A 21,940-nucleotide genomic window follows, 5' to 3' on the forward strand; every position below is an offset into this window, starting at 1 on the left:
AAATGGGAAAAAAACGTTTTTAAAGAAATTTGAAAATATAATGTGCTACAATAAGATACTATTTAAAGTAAATTAAATTAAATACTAAAATTTAAATTAAATTAAAAAAAGAAAAAATAATCTACAATAAATAAAAATAGCATAAAATTAATTAAAAAAAAAAAAACTATTTAAATAAAATACTATTTTCATTTAAATAAAATAAAAAATAAATGTACTTGAACTAAAGTGTGTTCTGCACTCATCTCTCATAATGACACCAACTCAAATGCAAGATATCCCAGCAGCTCTCTTTCACACACACACACACGTAATCTGGTGCAATGCTGATGGTCGGGCACTGGTGGGGTGGCAGGGGACCAGACAGGGCTGGAAAGTTCCCAACTGTCAGCAGCTGCTCCAGCCATTGTCACCTATTCTGTCAGCAAAACAGTCTGTGAGAGGTACAAACAGAGAGAGAGAGAGAGAGAGAGAGAGAGAGAGAGCAACTGAACCAATGGCCCATATCAGCTGATTCCCAGATCTGTCAGTCTTCTCCCTCAGAAACACACATTAGTGATGATAATCGCTGATCATTTTTCATTGAACGGCTGTATCATCGATCCTCTGAGTGCATCTGTCATTCAACTCACTGTCCAACACGTTCAAACACACTGATCTCATAAAGCTCATGATAACATCATCAGAACAGCTGACACATCCAATCCACCCAACACACTTCAGGATCATAAAGGCTTAGCTCACCCCTGAAATAAAAATTATGTTATCGTTTATTTAGCCTGATGTCTTTCAAAAGTAGATTGTTCTTGCTGCTCTTTTCCAAACAAAACCGAATGGGAATGGGTTCTGTTGAACTCCAAAAATGACAAAAAGAGCAACATAAAAGCAATTCAGGTGATATAAACTACTGTATACCTTAAAACAGTAGCATTGTGAAATATTATTACAATTTAAATGTTTGATATTTTAAAATGTAATTTGATGCAAAGCTGAATTTTCAGCATCATTACTCCAGTCTTCAGTGTCACATGATCTTTCAGAAATCATTTTAAAATTATAATATTACTGTATTTTTAATCACATAAATGCAGCCTTGGTGACAATAAAAGACTACTTTCAAAAACATTTCTATCCATTAATCTATCTATTCCAAACTTGCTAGACTGGCAGTGTATCAAGTCATCTGAGGCCTATAAAGTCTTTGAAACAACACTTAACAAAACCTGCACTTATACTGTAACATGCCAGTTCACGTAGACTGTATGTTTCAAAACTTTAAGAAGCTGCTCAGGCTTTAAATAAGTGAAATCCTCTGTCTCAATGCCAAAGTCAATGCCGTCCATCATCACAGTTAAATCACAATCCAGAGAGACTGGCATTCAGACATCAATGAAATGGCACAAAACATGACATTTTCCTGGATACTCTGTCAGGAACAGATGGTCACCGCTTCACTCAAAGGCTCTTCAAGCAATGTACACATGATAATAGAAATTAGAACTATACTCTTATATATGCTACAGAATTATATAACTCCGAGGCAGTGTAATCTTTATCCTTTTTAAGATTAATCTGTTTCATCACTTCCTTTCCACTGAACTAATGAAAACTTAAAGAGGAGTTCATGAGCTCAAAATGTTTAAACCTTAAACAGGTTTAAGAACCAGTTTCAACCGCTGCATGCACTATATAATTATGTTATTATAATGCTTTATACAATTATGACATTGATGAACTACATATAAGAATGTAAACATCTAAGTATTCATCCTTCCATCTATATATCCATTAGGGGTGTAACGATACCCTCATGTCACGATGCGATATTATTCCAATACTCCAAGTCATATGATAAAAGGTTAACAAAAAATGAACTGTTGATTAAAACGCTAAATTTGATATTACATTGGGTGTGGAAATGAATAGGCTTGGACTTGGTGCTGGAAACCCAATGCACAGGACAATATTGACACCAGAATAAAAATATTCATGATTCTGAAGCTGAAAATACAAGTATTTTAGACGAATATGTTTACACTGTCACTGACTAGATATATTTAAACTAATGTATAGGCCACTTTTTACTGACATGTGGCATTATCAGGACCCACAAACATTCCCCCATTGCATTATTATACATTATATATAAATGTAGTACTGACACTAAAACTCTCTCCAAAACACATCACTGAGGTCACCATTAAGGAAATGACACAAGCCGAAGCCTCAAAATATGCTATTCGGCACATTTAATACAATTCTTCAACATCTGAATTGTATGGCAACATCATAAACAGCTGTTTTGGTTCACAGACAGAGTAATTTTACACAAATAGTGTATGAGAAAACGAGAAATTCTTAGGCCAATTAGGAGGAACGTGTGTGTGCATTATTTGAACATGAATCTGCTGGGAAGTTGAACTATTCGATTAACAGTGACAGATGTGTGTGTTGCACTGGCATCGGCTTTCCTCCTGCACTCTAACTGACGGATGCACATCACAGAGAAAACGTGTGCCTGATCACTTCACACACACACAAGAGCAGGGCATGCAGAAGACACATGCAGGGTTACGTAATGGCCGGAGGAAAGCACACCTCTGAGAGATCCACAAGTTGTTTACCAGGACGTGATCACACACACACCACCTGCTCACACACCTGCCTGTATCACTTACACACAGAAACATCATCTGCACTTCAGTGTCCTGAAATCTCTCATATATAATCTCATCTCATAATATCTCAAAGTCCAAAATGTTGGGGTCTGTAATGTTTTTGAAAGAATGTTCTACTGCTTACCAAAGCTGCATTTATTTTAATGTATTTAAAACATGTAGTTTATTCCTGTGATGCAAAGCTGAGTTTTCAGCATCATTACTCCAGTGTCACATGATCCTTCAGAAATCATTCTAATGCTGATTTGCTTATTATTATCAATGTTGAAAACATCATTCTGCTTAATATCTCTGTGGAAACTGACCATTTTTTTCCAGGATTCTTTAATAATAGAAAATATATTTACAAAAAAAGTATTTATTTGAATTATAAAACTATTATAAATATATATATAAATATGTCACTTTTGAGTCCTTACTGAAAAAAAGTATTAATTTCTTTTTTTATTATTATTACTAACTCCAAATTTTAAGCAGTAGTGTGTAGATGGGTCATATTTTACATTATATATATTATTTTTTTTATTTTAACATTTTCATGACCCAAATTCCCATTAATGCAATGCAGCTGGATTTGTTTTACTTCTCGGTGGGGAAGTAATGTGAACATGATTAATTGTCATAACAATAAAGTGACAATACTTAGATATATCATTGATTTATTTATTTCGATGATTTTGAGCAGAAAAGCTTCACCTGACAGGTTTTGTGAGACTCATCCTTATATGCCAACAGAACAGAAGGAAGAAAAATGGGCAATAACTTTCAGAAACGGTAAGCTTGTGTAATTGGGTCCCGAGGCTGTATGAAAACACTCTTGGGTCGAAAAAATAGTAAATAGTAGGAAAAACACTCAGCAAGAACAGTCAAGGACAAAAGAAAGCAAACATTGGAAACTCCCCTCCAGGAAAAAACATAAAAAAATTGCAGACATAACAACTACAAGCAGAGAACTGCCCCATTGTGTGAACTACAAAGATTTTCCATTCAACATTCTGGAAATGTACATCCCATTGGAGGAGTCCTGCTACAAACACAACGCCACAATACCGGCACTCATGACAGGAACAGAACTCACAGCAATTGGTTTAGTAAGAAATTGGCAATTGGTCCGAACCCTTATTCAATGAGATAAGGAACGCTCTCATTATCAGTATTGGGGAAAGTTACAAATAAAAGTAACGCGTTACAATATTGCGTTACTCCCTAAAAAAAGTAACTAATTGCATTAGTTAACAGCTCAAACAAACCTTTCAAACAAATGCAGGAGAATAAAGTTCAACACACTTACTGTGCGTTCACACCGCCGGCGGCGAGAGCGTCAAAGTGGCCGGAAGTCATTCATTTTCAATGAGAGCCGGCGGCGAGCTCCGGCGAGGGCGGCGCGGCGCGTCTTGGACGGTGAGAGCGGCGAGGAGCGGCGAGAAGAAGTTGAAATCAGCTCAACTTTAGGGAAATGAGCTATGACGCGGTTCGGCGGCAGCCGGCGGCAACCAATCGGAATGTAGATGTGCTCCGTTTGAGAGGATTCCAGAGAACGCAGTCAAGTAACAAAGGTTCCGACCACATTAGTTCCCAAGCAAAATAGAGGAGAGGTTGATCATTTGAATTTCATAAGAAGGCGCGCAACACTATTTATAGGCAAGATATTCGTGCTAGAACGCTTGTTTTTCAGCGGGAATGCAAATTAGAATAGCATTTAACCATGAACACAAAAGCCACACCAAACAAATGGCTTTTAATTTGTTTATTTCGTTAGCAAACATGTCACTATAATTAAGTTCTTTCCATCGATACATTTTCTGCAAACATAACGATCGAAATGCTTGTTTGCTTCGCGGCCCCTTTAAATAAAGTTTTAAAAAAGACCAAGCATTCGATCTACGTCAGAGCATCAGAGCGTCCACGAATCTTTCCACGGCGTCGCTGACAGGGCGGCGAGAGCGAATTTTGCCGCTCTCGCCGGCGGCGGTGTGAACGTACGGTTACTTCAGCAATAAAAACAAAACAAAAAAAGATACATAAACGTGATGTTTAACTAAAGTAATTTTTGCTTAGTATGATTGAATTGGATCATTGAAGGTCAACAGCAAAGACATTGGTTAATAAAGTGAGATTAAATACATTTGAGTTATTTCAAATATTTAATTAATTGCGCTACTTTACAAGTTACTTGAAAAAGTAATCTGATTACATAACTCACGTTATTTGTAATGCGTTACCTCCAACACTGCTCATTATTCATTATTATATTACTAAAAAAGTAAACTAAAATAAACAAAAATAAATAAATAAATAAAGGCTAATTCTAAATATGAATACAATATAATAAAACTAAAATAACACTGGACCATTCAAACAAAAATAAAAAGATTGAGTCATGAACATGCCAAACTTTTTAGCAAAATGCATTTATTAATGCCTATATGCAATCATTTAATATGCAAAAAATAACAATGATTATTTACAGGGCTCAAAATCAAGAGATGAGCAAACTACATGTGAACAGAACAATCCCTGCCACATCAATGATCTTAAAACACAAAAACCTTCAAATGAGAAAACATAAAGGGGAGGTTTGCAAACACCGCACAGAAGAAGATCAGTCCAGTATGGCATATTTTACCCAGAATCAGCAGTTTGTGAGGTGGTTCTACCAGGAACTGAAGTCTCCAAAACCTGTTTTGCCTTTGTGCTTCTTGGCAGGAGCTTCGCTAGTGGAGGGTTTGTCACCATCTGGGTGGGAATGTTTCCTGATGAAGGAGAGTGAATTAGACATTAAAGTTAATTAGGTTTGTGTAACTGATTCAGTAGTGATTATGCGAGTCCGACCTCAGCAGTTTGTTTGGCACGTTTCAGAGCACAATGTTTTGTGAATCTGTCAAAGTAAATGCAGACCTTGCAAAGAGGCTGTTATTGAAGGAAACCAAGCTGGAACTTGAACATAATTCTTATTACTCATTTCACATGCAGAGGTTAGCCAATGACAGGATTATTTTACATAAAGTGGTCTTAAAGATACAGTAGCACAAACAGCCTGTTCATAAAGGGTGAAAGAAAATGGTTATGCATTTATTAAACCCTTTTTTTATTACACTAATGAACTATTTATTTTATTTAGGGCTGTCAGTTAAACGCGTTCTTAACGGCGTTAACGCAAATACATTTTAGCGGCGTAAATTTTTTTATCGCGCGATTAACGGTCTTTTTGGCTTAGCAAACTTTGTAGGTTTTTTTTCACATGCTTTTGCAACAGGACGCGGCGCTATGAACCCCATTCATTTCAATGGCTTGCGCCGCGCGAGGACGTTTTGTTGCTTCGTCGACCAAAGCGCAAGCTGATCTAGCTAGACCGGAAACAAAACAACGGGCACGCCACACACACTCGTTTGGGCTTGCGAGCCGGCCAAATAGTTGGTTAACGTTACGTTTTGAGTGGATGACGAGCGCGAGACGCCGAAATGGATGCCAATAAGATTCTGAATGGAAAGTTTACTTTTAAAAAGTTGCCAAATGGTTCCATTGACGAGACCAAAGTGATCTGTGTGTTTTGTCGTTGTGAACTGAGCTATCATCATCGCAGCACGTCCAGTCTGAAATACCACTTGATGATGGCCAAGCACACACACACACACACAGCTGATGCGAATTCTCCGCACCCTCGTCAATATCAGGACCTCGTCAGTATTTCTTTCACCCTTTTATTGATGGACAGTGTTACATAGTGTGAGAGATTCTTTGCTCCAAGTGAGAATGTTAGTGTGAAATTGAACACAATATATGCCCATGTTGTTTTCAATAAAAAACATTTGCACAAAGCAAGCCGATCCACTTTTCCATGTTGATAAGAGCATTAAAATGAGAAAAAAATAATGGGACAAAAAGAAATCAAGAGACATTTAGAATAGATAAAAATGCACGATTAATCGCGAGTTAACTATGACATTAATGCGATTAATCGCGATTAAATATTTTAACCGTTTGACAGCACTAATTTTATTACACTATTTATCCATTTATCATTTTTAAATATCTTCCCTCTATCATTTTCTCCTTTCATCTTAAAGAATCTCAATTGCGAGTTCTTTGAATTATTTTGAGCTTATTTAATTATCAATATTTACCATGGTAAATATTGGCCAAAATTTGATTCAAAGCAATAATTTGAGTCTTTTTGACCAGAAATATTGCAAAGACAGAAAAAGTTCCTCATGTTGCTGTAGCTTGCAAGATTCTTTACACCAATTCGGGTTAATTTATTTTGCTTTGATTTTGAAGATTCAACAGCGACTAAAAAAATAGTTTGTAACCCTGTATGTGTGTGTGTGTGTGTGTGTGTGTGATCCAGATCTCAGGTGTGAGCAGCAGGTGTTCATATTGCTCTGTGTGTATGTGCTTGTCTCTTTAACAGTCAGTCAGTGTGTGTGTGTGTGTGTGTGTGTGTGTGTGTGTGTATAACAGTGGGGTTGTGAGGGATAATTAGAAAGATCTCCTGCCATTCTCTGTACACTGTGCTCATATCCTGAGCCCTGCTGTGGTGTGGGACAAACCCCTCACCAGTGACACACATTTGCCATGATATGACTTTAAGACTTTAATGACTATATACATTAGTACAGGAATTGGGAACTTTTTTGACCAAAATAACCTTTTTTTTTGTAAATGCATTTTTGCAAAAGAGCCACAGCAAAATTAAAATGATATATACACTAACGTTCAAAAGTTTGGGGTCGGTACGATTTTAAATACTTTTAAAAGAATTCTCTTCTGCTAACCATGGCTGCGCTTATTTGATTAAAAATACAACAAAAATCAGTTATAGTATTAAATATTATTCCAGTGTAAATCAGCTGTTTTCTGTGTGAATATGTAGTAAAGTGTAATTTATTCCTGTGATCAAAGCTGAATTTTCAGCATCACCAGTGTCAGGGTCTTCAGTGTCAAATGACCCTTCACAAATCAGTATAATATGAGGATTTGATGCTCAAGAAACATTTATTATTATTACCAATGTTGAAACAGTTGTTGGTCTGTCAGTTGTACAGTTTTTTTTTTTTTTTTTTTTGGATTCTTTGATGAATAGGAAGTTCAAAAGACTTTTGTAACATTTTAAATGTCTTTACTGTCACTTTCGATCAAATTAATTATTCCTTGATAAATAAAAGTATTGATTTCTTTCCTCCAAAAAATAAAAATAAAATTCTCACTGACCCCAAACTTTTGAACGGTAGTGTATATATATATATAATTATTAATAACTTAAAACAGTAGCATTCACTGAAAGCTGTGCAGATTATTATAATAGTAGGATAGATAGATGGATAGATAGTTGGATAGATAGATGAATCCATCCATCTATCTACCCATTTATCCATCTAATTATCTATCCATTGCAATAATTTGTTTAGCCTTTTTGACCAGAAATATTACAAAGACAAAAAACGAATTTCCTCATGTTGCTGTAGCTTGCAAGATTCTTTACACCAATTCAGGTTAGATCATTTATTTTGCCTTGATAATGAAGATTCAACAGCGAATGAAAACCCATTTGTAATCCTATAACCTTTTGATAAATAACAACAAATAACTTTTTATTTCAGAAATCAAACAGTGAAATATTGCTTTTAATAAATAGCTTGTTGTGGTAAATATGAGGATTACCAGAGCAAATTTCAAAAGACTATAAAAGTCAACAGACTTCTTTATGTACTCAAAATGAATTACTTGTGTGCTTGCAGGAAAGGTTCTGGTAATGTAACTCATATTTATTACCTCTATAATGATCATTATAGAGGTAATAAATATGAGTTACATTACCAGAACCTTGTCACTGTTGTGAGAAATAAATCAATGCAGTATCTTGCAATATAAAAAGATCAAAGAACTCTTGCAATATTATGAGGTCGTCATATTCAGCAACTGTGCATCATCATCACAGATGTGTGTGAACTCACGTGGCAGCCATGTTGATGTATTTGCCCACTCCTGGTTTGAAGACTTTAGGCTTGTCCTCTGTTTTTGCTTTGACTGAAGCAGAAGTTTGCGCTCTCTCTTCCTCCTGTTTCTGTGCTTCCTTCTCTCGCTCGGCTGCAATCTAAACACACACAGTGTCACATCGACTACACGCCATGAAAACAACAAATAGGACATTGACTACAAACATGCACACAAATGCTGACCTGTGCATCGGCTTCCTCATACGGATCCACAAATACTGAAGCGCTCAGCAACTTTATCTCAGACTGAGAATGTGAAACAGAAATAGAGATTCAGACTGAGAAAAAACACTCTTCACCTATAAGCATGCTATTACCGTTTAAGAAATGAAAAGAAAAGTACTGAAGCGAAGTATTCAAAAACTCTATTGCCCCAAGCTAAAATACAGTTTGCATTTTACATGAAGCAGACAAAAATGCTTAAAAAAAAACATGAATAAACGTGTCTTTAATTTTTAAAAAGACATTTTGAATTGGACTATTTTCTCTTTTGGCATTCTGGGATTTGACAGCAGGTGGAAAAATATAAACAAACAGGAGGTACCATGAGTCAACATAAAGCATGTTGCACAACCCTACACTGCTGACACGAATCATACATTTCTGATGCCACAGAAGGGGAATAAATGGAATAAAATAACCTTGGGTTTGTCTGTCTTCGGATCACTTTCAACATTCTCCATTGCTGTGAGAGCCTCTAAACCACCAACCACTCTAAAAGAGAGCAAGAGAGGGACAGAAATCCTATTAAAATCCTGCTGCAAAGAGTAAATGAGGTAGTATTCAGTGCCAAGTGGTGATAATATCACTAATGAGACTGGATCAAACCCTTTCACTGTAGCCAACAATTTCAAACTTGTCTTAAAGTAACAGCACACCCCAAAATGAAAATGATACAATTTACTTTAACTGTTAGGCTCCAAGAAGGGCGAAAAATAAATAAAAGGAATACGATTTAAGCAGTCCATATGATTGGTTAGCAACATTTTAAGTCTTATAAAATTATACAACAGCTTTTAAACAATGTTATTATTGTTAACTAAAACTATTAAAATCGTTTTAAATCATAAAAATAAAGCTGAAATAAATTAAAATATAATACAAATGTTGCCTTAGTTGACAACTAACTAAAAAATAATGAAACTGCTAATTCAAAATACTAATAAATTCTATAAATATTCTATAAATAAGACTAAAATAAAAAACTAACTTTCAACCTGGTTTTCAGTGAATAATGACTCAAACTTCAGTCACACAAAGCTATCAAATGGCTTCAAAAGATTCGGAAAATTGTGCAAAAGTTGTATGGATTGCTTTTGTGATCATTTCTTGCTTTTTGCCGTTTTTGGCACTCGACGGGCTCTAGTCACATTATATTCCTCCTTTTGTGTTTCACAGAAGAGTCACACAGGTTTAGAACGACATGAGGGTGAGTAAACAATATAAAAGTATTCTCTTTTTTTTATTATTAACTGTTTCTTTAACAAGTAGCTGTAGTTGCAAAGTTAAAAAAAAGTGATGATTCAGTGCCAAGCTGTGATAATATCTTGGATCAAACTCGATCCAATGTCTACATTTTGAAAGACGGCAAACAAATTTATAATGTGCAAAACAAATCTATAACGTTGTTTGTGTGTTAGAGCTATAAGTGCACATGCTGTGTACTTTCTCTCTTTGCACAGCTGTTCCTGTGGGACATTTCCTCTTTAAGAGGGGCTCAGGTTTCTAGGTACCCCATAGGCTGAGGGTCGAGGGGCGAGTGTGTGCGTTCTCACTGCACGTGCTCAGTAAGTGCACAGACTTTCTGCTGCTGTGGGGTGAGGGGTGCATGAGAGTGTGCACAGCAGTTTAGTCCAGGCTTATGCTGACAAGCCTCTGAATTCCACAGCTAGAGTCCAAGGGTTTCCACTCAATGCCAAATGGGCAAAGATTTTCCCTCAGAGTGAAAGTGTGTGTGTGTGCTGGAATGTTCTGATTCAACAGAAGACAAGCTTTCCCCCAGGAAGGACTTCACTCACACAGAAAGCTGACCAAATGAAGAATATACCAAAAATGGTACCCCAAAATAGCTGTATGATGTTGAGGTCCATTATTACTACTCAGGACAAGCGAGAAACTCATTCACAGCTGCAAACAGCTACTGATGCACTCTTGGGTCTGAGGGATGTGAATGTACACAGGTCAAATCTATTACTGAAGACAAATCCATAAATAAACGTACCTTCCAAACACAGTGTGTTTCCTGTCCAGGTATGCGCACGAGCGGAATGTTATAAAGCTGAAAGAGAACAGGAAAAATATTCGTAAGTGAACCGAGAGTTTTCGTAACAGGGCAAATTTATATTTAAACTAGAATTGTATTTAATGAGCAAATACCAGTGCTTGTAAAGGCAAAAAAAAAGAAAAAAAGATTAAGGTAAATTTAAGCTTGGATTCTTCCCATTTGTCATTGCTGGTTATTAGGGGTTAAATGCAAGGGTAAATTCATATTTAAATTAGATTTGTATATATTGAGCAAAACACCAGTGCTTGTAGAGGCAACAAAAATGAGCTGGTTATGAAGGGTTAAATGCAAGAAAGACCATTCTCAAATCAGTATGCAAATAATACCATTAGAAAATCAACAAGAATTCAGAATTCAAATACTAGAATGACATCATATGCAGAACATACAGAACATTCTATCAATCTTCAAAACCGAATCTTAAATGTCTCTAAAAAAGGTTTATAAAACCAAAAGTAGCCTAAAGTGGCCTATGATCCAAAGTTTGAATGGTGTCTGTATGTTCAGAAGTTTGGGCTGAAATAATTGCAGAAGTTTAATACTTAAGGGATTTAGAACAAACTCAAACCAGAACGTCTGATGCTGCCTGACTATCACTGTAATGAGCAGATGAAACATACTCACAACTGGGATTTATTTGTGTTGGGTCCTGAGTTAGCCATGCTCAGAATCCCACGACCCGTGTGAGACAGATTAGGCCTGAATTCATCCTTGAACGGCTTTCCCCAGAAAGACTCGCCTCCTGATACACACAACGACAGAGAGAGGATCGACAGGAGGGAAAAATATGAATATTAAAGATTTGTATGAGATTAAGAGTAACACATCATGACACCTGGCCAATAACAACCCTGCTGCATGTGTAATCACGTCTGGTATAATTGCACTGGATGAACAAATCCAGAGATCCAGCACAACATAAAAACAACAATTACATTTACACACACAGAAGCACATTAGTTTAAATGTAGCAGCACCAAACAGGATTGCAAAAACATACTTTGAGGGACCTGAGCCAAATCTGGGAACCATTCAATGTCTTTGAGGTTTTGTCCTGTCTATGTTAACAAGTGCCAGCATATCTCTTAAACAGAGCCAAGTGATTTGAGGATAAATCCATGTCCACAGCACAAATGATGGTGAGGCAATGTACATACTAGATTTCAATAGGTTTAGTGGTTTGTGCAAATCTCAAATACTTAGAATCAGCAATATACTCAATTGAAGAAAACATACACTACCTTTCAAAAGTTTGGGGTCAGTAAGATTTTTCTGACTTTTTTAAATAAATTAATATTTCAGAAATAATGCATTAAATTTATCAGAAATGAGAAAAAGTGAAAAAGAAAAGTGACAGTAAAGACATTTATAATGTTAGATATGTATAATGTTATAACTTTCTATTCATAAAAGAATTTAAAGTAAAAATGGATCACCACTTCCAAAAACACTGATAATAATAATAAATGTTTCTTGACCATCAAATCATCATATTAGAATGATTTCCGAAGGTCATGTGACACTGAAGACTGGAGTAATGATGCTGAAAAGTCAGCTTTGATCACAGGAATAAATCTAAATATTTGATAATTTGATATTAAAATAAAAAAACAGTTATTTAAAATTGTAATATTTCACAATATTGATGTCTGTACTGCATAAATCAAATAAATGCAGCATTGGTGAGCATAGGAGACTTCGTTCAAAAACAATCTTTTAAACGTTAGCAAGTAGTCTGACTATTCAATCCTTCCTACAGATTTTACTTTACTTTTTTTATACTTTATTGTCAGACAAGTCTGAAATTTTTCTTGCATAACAGTGTCTATGTTTACAACATCTAACATACATTCTACATCGACATACACTTAAACATCACATATTATACATTCAAACATTACAACACTTATACATCTAACACCTTCACAGTACTCTTGATTTCTGATTAAATGTTTTGTTCAACGCTAAGATAGCCTGGTACACAAAGGAGTGTTTCAGCCTCACTTTGTTAAATCTGGGGACTCTATACCTCCTCTTTGATGGTAGTAGTTCAAACTCTTTATGCAAAATATGCATAGGGTTAGAAACTACAGTATTAGCTAGCCTTAGCAGATTGTTATAATAGGCTGTGAGTCGTAAAGCTTCTCAAGAGGCTGACCTACAATCTTTGAGCAAATTTTTTAATTGATTAAACAACTTTATCTTCAGCACAAAGGACAGGCTTTTATACCAAATAGAGTTGCAATATTGTAGTATGCTCATTATCACAGACCTATAGAACAACAGAAGAATCTGTTTTCTTACTCCAAATGACCTAAGACGACGAAGTAAATTCTCTGCTTTGTTTTTATACATAGAGTATCAATGTGAACACTGAAATATTAAAGCCGTTCAACTAAACTTGACCCAGATTGTCTTTTTCAATCACTTCAAATCTTTATAAAATGAACCCAGTGCCACGTGCACAGACACCATGCATCGTCTTCTGCCACCGTAAACACACACCTCATGCCAAAGGCCTCCAAGTCAGGTTCACTAATTAACGCTTCATCACGCTCAATCAAAAGCTCTGCTGGATGTGGCTCTCTCAGCGAGTGTTCGTGTGTGTGATGAGGATTTCTGTGACACCTGCACCTACTGAATTCACAAAGTCATGCGAGTTTTGAAATCTTTTGTACTTCTTAATGAGTCGCCACGCATGATTCTAGATGTAGAAGAGCAGGACGGTGTTAACGTCCAGCAGCTGGTGTCGTTGCGGCGCGCTGGCTTTACATCTACCTCTGAAAACTCTGCACACCCTCATAAACATTCCCCAGGTGACATTTCTGCATAATTTATGCCCTTGCTGACATTTCCTACCCCCATGCCACAGACTTGATTAAAAAGGGAGGGGAAAAAAAAGGGTTATAGGAAGTGGATGAAAATCAACCGGACAGAATAACAAGGCTGACATGATTAAAAACAATGGCAAGAAAAAGTGATTTATTTATTCATTTCGAGCACCTAAGGGACTACATCCAAAGGTAGATGGTTAAATCCAAGGATCTGTGGGATGCGGTGGATTAGAAAATGTAGACAACACTAGAAGTCTCTGGGCAAAACATATTACAGCTGTACAGACTTTTCTGAACGTGTTGTTTTTAACTTGTTATTATTTGAATAGCAATAATCAGAGCTGAATAAATAATTGTAACATTAAATTTAAGATTAATTAGTTTTTTTTTTATTCCATTATTTTGCAATAAATAACAAATCATGTCCTTTGACTCATACATAAAAAATAAATTTCATAGGCAACTGAGTAATTCAGGCTTCGTGTTTTGAGTCGGCAGTGAGCAATTAAAAAAAATATTTCAGATGAAAATATGTAACTGATTGTGATTAATATGATTAACTGCAAATCATGTAAATAAATAGATTATAAATGCAATTGTATGGTTGCCATAAGAGACTCTGCGGATAAATATTGTACATCACAGCCGATGACTGCCACAAAACTAACTGGAACTCAGGTTGTCTTCAGAGTCGTCTATATTCTATAATATTTCGATACTATTTTCTTTGTCATATAGGAAAGAAAATGTATATTTTTATATTTTTTAATTTATACTAAAATTTTATACCATACACATCCCAAAACGTCACAGATGTCAACGTGAGTTGTGATGTTTTCTGCCGCACACACCAAACTGCTGCATAAGAAGCCTTGATTTAATTTTGTAGATGAATCCAGCAGAATCATAATCATTGCACATTCATTCACAGCCTAACAGAGCACCATTATTACAGAACGCAGCATCTCTTCAAAATTTGTCACACTCGTGACTTCTTGTTGCAGCATCCAAAACACATTTTTGGATAATTTGGTTAATATGATCTATATTTCAGCTAAATGGAGGAAACCAGGATCGCTGAACACATGATCAAAGCCTTCAAAATAATTTAACTAAGCCACGTTACACTCAGAAAAAAAGTTCAAAAACTGTCAATACAAAGCTGTCTTTACAAAAGGTACACCTTTGTACCTTATTTAGCCCAAAAGATGCATTAGTACCTAAAAGTGCATATTAATACCTTAAAGGTACATATATTAGTAACATTTGAAAGAGTACCGCCCCAGAGACAGATTTTCTATCTTTTTTTCTGAGTGTATTATGGTTTTGTATAATGCAAATATTTATCAGAACATCATATCTCTTAATGGTCCATAATTAAAGGTATATTTTCACTCAGAAATGTACTCACCCTCATGTTGTTCCAAACCTTTATGACTCCTACTGATGCATTTTAACAATGTACTGGTCATTCTTCTATGCAATTCACATTAAATCACTTTAAAAGTATCATAAGTGTCCAAATAATTTTTGCATGTCATAATACTTTTATTTTATTTTATGAAGAACAGCCTGAATTTTAATTATTCGATTCAACTGGAATCATTCAAGATCAGAATTGGTCTAATTAGTGAGTAAATCACTCGTGTTTTTTGAGCTGTATAAACAGATTCATTAGATCTAACTGATTCCTTCCCACATTGGACATCACTACTTACCAAAGGAAAACTAGGATGAATTTTCAGTGTACAGCAACATACATTTTAGTCTGTTTGTCACACAATCGCTATCATACGACTCAAGAAGACTTTAGAAAATAGCATACGAGTCATATGGACTCCGATATTAGGATGCATTTATGGTGCTTTTTTGTAATTTTGTCCTTGTTTGCTTTCATTATATTGAAAAGAGTAGTCAGGAAATTAGTTGAAAGTTCTTTTGAAGAAAGTCATACAGGTTTGAAACAACATAATAGTGTGAGTAAATAATGATGATTTTCTTTTTTTGTGTGAACTATTCCCTTTCAAAAAAGGGCATGTGTTTTTAATCATTCATTATAAAACGGATAGTTCCGGTCCTTGATTCTGATTGGTTGGGCCGCGTTCGAAGCCGTAGTAAATTGTGACCGCATTACATTAGTATTACTGAGCAACTGCCGTTAGTGATTCTTTGTTGATGCATGTGTTGCTCGGCAACCTCTTAGGAACTACATTGCTCGGCGGAGGAATAAATGTGTTTTATACCATGGTCTGGGTGAATACTCGATTCTGATTGGCTGCAGGGTGTCCGTTAAAAAGTGATAGAGGACACCTAGTAAAGTAGTTCTGGTGAAACTGACTGTTTACCATTCGAAATTAATAAATAAATGCGCTGCCTACAACAGCTGTGAGTAACCATAGCAACAGGCAGTCAAAGTATCCGTTAACAATTTGCTCTATCAAAACAAACATCTAACGTTAGTTAGATATTACATAGCCTACTAATACAACAATGAGCGACTTCGTTATTTCTTTCAACATTTATGGAGAATATGACAACTTTGACGACTGGGATGCTGCTGAAGAAAGAAAAAATGTAAATAAAACGGAGATTGATCTGATTAATTTATTGCCCTCTATAAGCGCAAATCGCTGGAGCGCAGAACTAATTGTTTTTTTTTGTTTGATTGTTGTTTGATTAATTGTTTTATGTGTAATAAAAAAATAACTATGCCTACCTTTGTGTTTCATGAAAAAAAAAAGCATTTTTGAACCTGAAGGGTTCTACAAGCTGAGCGGACTATAAATATCTCCGGTTGCTAAATAAACCGTCAGGGCAAGTTATTATTTGTAAAAACTAGATTTAGCCTAATTAAAATATAAACTAATGTTTTAAAAAATGTTTTATTTGGCAAGTGACCATGGTATAAGCGGGTTAATGCCCTCCGAGGTGTCCATTGTCAGGTTTTAATGGACTTGCGCGTCGGCCGGTTCACACCTCGACGTCGTCCATTAAAACCTGACAATGGACACCTCGGAGGGCATAAACCCTTACATAACGCTATTTTTTTGTTGCTGGTGTTTATTTTATTAATAAAATAAATATTAAAATGAATATTTTTATGGAGTAAGCGTTTTATAAAAGCAATAAGCCCCTTGAAGCCGTTTTACAGTGAATTTAGAATTTCTCCGCTCCGTGCCTAACAACGCCCCTTAGCTGTTCTAAATTCACTGTAAATCACGGCTTCAAGGGGCTTATTGCTTTAATTAACCTATTGTACATGGAGTGTCACATATAGAGAAGGATTGAGGACACTGCAAACTCTTCTCTAACATCCATGAACATTCACTCAAGTGACTAAAAGCACATATTTTGGGCAGGCAATCCACAGTTTGCTCTGATGCTAAATCTCTCCCTCTATTTGCACCTATTTTTAGATAAAATGCAATAGCAAATCTTGTCACAGTGTGCGTGATAATACACGAGTGAGAATGGCTGGAAGATAGAAGCTGCTTCTGACCTTCAACACTTTAAATTCACTTTCTGTTCATGAAAAATCATTCGGTCTACTTCCCTCTTCACTTCTTACTCTCAATCTTTCTCTGTACACAAGAGTGTCAGGTGAGGCTGGTGCATTTTTTATGGGATTGAATTTTAGATACGTACAAGACCGTTCAAGGGAATAGAGTGCACAAGCTCTTTACCCTTTCTGTTCCTCAGTTGAACCTGCAGATTTTAACACCCATGACCACAGTATAACATCCCTCGCAAATGTGCACCAAAACGGCATTCAGAAAGCTGGCGTCATATTGTCTAGACAGCTCAAGAAAGTCTGAGAAAGCAATGAAATTCTCATCTGATCAACTGAATATGATAAAGAAAGTCAACCTAAATTATTAGATTTCATTTTATGAAAGACTAAACATCCTGTAATTGTTTCCACTAGAAAAAACTTTTCTGATCATTTTAAGAAAAAGAATCACAAACTAAAAATGTGCACGAGTCAACCAGTAGGTAGGTGTCATATCTAACTTGTTGTGAGAGTCTGAAGACAGTAACAGGAGAGGTAACAGTAACATGTTGTAACTGTTATGCGCAAGTGATCCTGAACAAATGTTAAAATGATTACCTGTACCAGTCCCTGTAGGGTCTCCTCCTTGAATCTGAAAACAAAAAATAACAAAAAAACATTAAAATGTCACATTTACCATAATAATAAAAAAGTAAGCAAATTCTTTGCCTTTAAATGGCTAGCAATCTACTTCAATTACTATTGATGTACTGGTCAAGTTTTTTTTGTGCCCCCAATTTAATCCGAGTCATTGAATATTGAGTATCTGCCGATACAGAGTCGATACAGAAATATATATATATATTTATACACACACACACACCTTTGCATATTTTTGTGAAATTTTGTGGTTGTACTGTAGTCAAGCATTTTGGAAAGAAGACATACATCATTTCACATCTATGTAATTTCTTGGTACACCAATAAAATAAAATAAAATAAAATAAAATAAAATAGTGAAATTACACAGAAATCAAAGTAAAATAAGCAGGAGAACTCTACAATTCTCTCATGTATTTCTAGAAAATACAGTTTACTTTGCTGGCTATAGCAAATGATGACTATATAACCGCGTTAAACATTGTGAAATTAAGCATACATCATTTATCTTAAGTATGCGATAAATCACAATCTAATCACGATTAAATATTTCAATCTTTTGACAGACCTAAAATATATATATATATATATATATATAATGATTGGTAGTTATCTAATGCTAGCAAACACACACATTCAGACACACTGAATATACTGTAGGAAAAGGTTACATTCAAGGTAACATCTTAAAATAAATGAATTTAAAGGCCACATTTTAGAATAATAAAGAGAAACTTATTTACCATAAAATTTCGAATAGAGCGGTGGAATACTGTGCCATCATAATATCCTTTCTTACACAGTTTAATAAAGTTTTCTCCTGCCTTGGGGACCTGCAAGAAAACAAATATCAGTTTTAATGTCAGGAAGTGTGATTTATGAAAACGGTTTGTCATTATGATAACACTTGCATAACAGCAGGCTAAACTAATAAAAAAAAGAAGGTTTGAAGAAATGTTTAGACATTTACAAATACTTTGTTCATGTGATTTGTATGGTCTGACAACAATCAATAAAGAAACTCTTCTGAAGCTCTTTTGACTCGAATATGAACCTACTGAATCTATAGGAAAAAAGTAAAAGCTCTTACAGTGGGTGAATCTAATGAAACCGGCCAAGAAAACGTACAGTTTAACGTTTAACCCCAAAATTAATGTTTAACCCCAAATTAAAAGTACACCACGAATTAGAAAATATTCAAATAAATTAGAAATTTAAAATAAAGAGAGAAATCTATGTTGGACAATTAGGATTTTTTTTCATTTTGACATTGACAATTAAGCACATTTGACCCCATTTTGTTTATAAACAAAAACAACCTCATTACTGTAATTCAAGAAAAATTAAGAATTATTAAAAATAATTATTAAATATTAAAGTATGTATACATCATGGAACAATTTACCGCACTAAATAAATGTCTGGGTAGGAGGATTGTCTTTATTATATTACAGAAAACGCTTAATTATCATGAAAACGAATCAAGAATCTAAGATCTTAATGATCTTAAAATAGGCTTAATTTTCTTTATGCAAAATATAACTTATTTTTTCTTATGATATTTGGGGTAAAATGTATTATATTTCTTCATGAAATTCAACCAAATTAAACATGACTGCAAAACATTCACATTACTGAAACTACAGCTGGCAACAACTTATGAATATTACAGGAAATGTCCACTGTAACTTCAGATGATGACTTAATTATTTTTAAACAAGCCTCTCAAATCCCCTGTGTGCTACCAAAAGGACCGTCTGTGGGACATAAAGGCCAATAAACAATTAGGTTTGTTTGCAATAGATCTGGCAGCTTTGAATGCATTTTAAATCTGCTACGTTATTACGGAAGAGAAATGCTTGCTTATAAAATGCTGTTTAAAAAAAAACCATAGCACTGAAAGTTTAAAGAGTTGATTCCTCTCCCGCAGTGCAAATGTTTATTTGTTCGTTTCTATGACGATCAGACATCCCTCTCTTCAAATAAAACCTGAGTCAATAAACTGATTTTGTGCTCAGGAAAGACATTGGGAGATGCAGAAGCAATTTCCACATTAAAGTTTTATAAGTTACCCTGAGAGGAGGTCAAGTATGGAAACTTGTTTTTGCCACTGAAAAGAAAAAAGAAAAAGTAATTGCGCCATTTTCTCACAATTCTGACTTTTTTCTCGCAATTGTGACTTTACATCTTTTTTTCTCAAAATTTCAGGATATAAACTTGAAATTCCACGTTTTAAAGTCTAATTCTAAGGACAAAAAAAAAACACTGACTCACAATTGCGAGTTTATCTCATGCAATTCTGAGAAAAAGTCAATTGCGAGAAAAAAAGTTAAAATTAATAAATAAAAAATATATTTTTGATTTTGTGGCGGAAACAAGCTTCCATAGTCAAGCATCTCAGGACTTAAAAACTGTCAAGATTTCAATGTCTCACACTCATGCATGAAAAGCACACAGACACACAAAACACCTACAAAAATAAAGTTGTCAAGCTTGATCTCAATCATCTGCTCCATCTAGACCTGACATTGTTACGTAACTGGCCACAAGGACATTCCAATCTAAATGCCACTAAAAGAAAAAAGAAAATGCTGTAAAATGTACATCCTTGACAAGAGGGCATTTATACATAGGCAAATGAAAATGAAAAAAAGAAAGATTTTGAAAGCCTACTTTAGACTATTAATTTTAACTATTGATTTTCTGCATTGACTTCTGCATTACTTAAAAATAAACCTTTTTTTAACATTCTTATTACAGTAATGCAAAATAAATAAGTAAATGAATATTACTTAAACTAATGTGTATATAGGCTACATATGGTATTGTTTGTTTCATTTTAGGAAGTCACTGTATTAAGTCATTATTGTATTTCTAACAGTAATACATTAACGATTGCCTTAAATGTTATTAAAAGCACTTTTAAAAACACTTTTTTAAAGGTTTAATTTTTTAGCAATTCTATTTTGTTTAGGAGTGAAATGTGATCATCATGACATTCGTCTTATCCTTTCATAAGATTCAGTGTAACAGTCAAAAAAGGCCACTACTTTGTAAACATTGCACCACAAATAGAATCATCACAAATGCAAGCAAACCACAGGAGGGAGGGGAGGAAGAAAAAAAGGAGGGTAATTTTCTTATCAATGTGACCTCTTCTCTTTATCCTGATTTGACGAGCACACAGCCAATGAAAATACTAGGACTGTGAAAACCATGAAATGCTGTTTCTGTGTCCATTAGGCAGTTTACCTTGGTTCCCAAGTCACACTGACTGACACACACACACACACACACACTTCTAAAGGGTTTGTCTTATTCTGAACATTAAGCTGGAATAGGACAAAGACTTCAGGTCTTACAATGTGTTGTCTTTTCCCTAAACTTTAGTTAAATGTAAATCTAAAACCAAATTAGGTCTTTTATCATGTGGCCTTGAGAAGGCTTAAAGGGATAGTTCACCCAAAAATGAAAATTGTGTCATCATTTACTCACCCCCAGGTGGTTCAAAATTGTTTTTAGTTTGAACTGAACACAAAAGAAGATATTTTGAAGAATATGGGAAACCAAACAGTTGATAGGCTTCCATAGTATGGAAAAAAAAATACTATAGAAGTCAATGGGGCCCAACAACTGTTTGGTTATCGACATTCTTCAAAATCTCTTCTTTTGTGTTCAGCAGAAGAAAGAAGTTCATACAGGTTTGGAACACAAGATGATGACAGAATTTTATTTTTGGGTGAACTATCCCTTTAATGAATCTGCTGCTTTTGTGCAAGACTGAGCCAAAGCGTTCAAGTAAAGTGATATAATAGTGCTAAAATACAAAAAACGTGAAGTGATTTAAATGTACAGAATCTTATGTATGTAAGTAATTAAAGTCAGTGAAGACCAAGCTCACCAGTTTCTCTGTACCGTATTAAAGTGAAACACTAAATGATAGATATAAAGTGATTTATGAGCGCCTTTGACCCAGGAGTGAGAGCCTGGCACACGCT

General features: G+C 35.0%; 1 protein-coding gene across 2 annotated transcripts in view; it reads right to left on the bottom strand.

The window, feature by feature from the left end:
- ppil2 (peptidylprolyl isomerase (cyclophilin)-like 2) overlaps positions 1-21,940 on the bottom strand; it is a 54,990-nt gene that overhangs the window by 13,527 nt on the left and 19,523 nt on the right. The window contains exons 13-20 of one of the 2 annotated variants that reach the window (XM_056254729.1): positions 18,686-18,775; positions 17,901-17,934; positions 11,583-11,700; positions 10,896-10,952; positions 9,316-9,388; positions 8,858-8,920; positions 8,633-8,772; positions 5,324-5,431 (exon numbers count right to left, since the gene is read on the bottom strand). In XM_056254729.1, coding sequence (XP_056110704.1) covers positions 5,332-5,431; positions 8,633-8,772; positions 8,858-8,920; positions 9,316-9,388; positions 10,896-10,952; positions 11,583-11,700; positions 17,901-17,934; positions 18,686-18,775 — 675 coding nt within the window. In that variant the 3' untranslated portion in view covers positions 5,324-5,331. Of the gene's footprint in view, positions 1-5,317; positions 5,432-8,632; positions 8,773-8,857; positions 8,921-9,315; positions 9,389-10,895; positions 10,953-11,582; positions 11,701-17,900; positions 17,935-18,685; positions 18,776-21,940 lie in introns of those variants that run through there. The other variant, XM_056254728.1, reaches the window with a different exon arrangement.

This window comes from Rhinichthys klamathensis, unplaced genomic scaffold (genome assembly GCF_029890125.1).
Source record: "Rhinichthys klamathensis goyatoka isolate OS25496 unplaced genomic scaffold, OSU_Roscu_1.1 h1tg000114l_1, whole genome shotgun sequence".
NCBI classification, from domain to species: domain Eukaryota; kingdom Metazoa; phylum Chordata; class Actinopteri; order Cypriniformes; family Leuciscidae; genus Rhinichthys; species Rhinichthys klamathensis.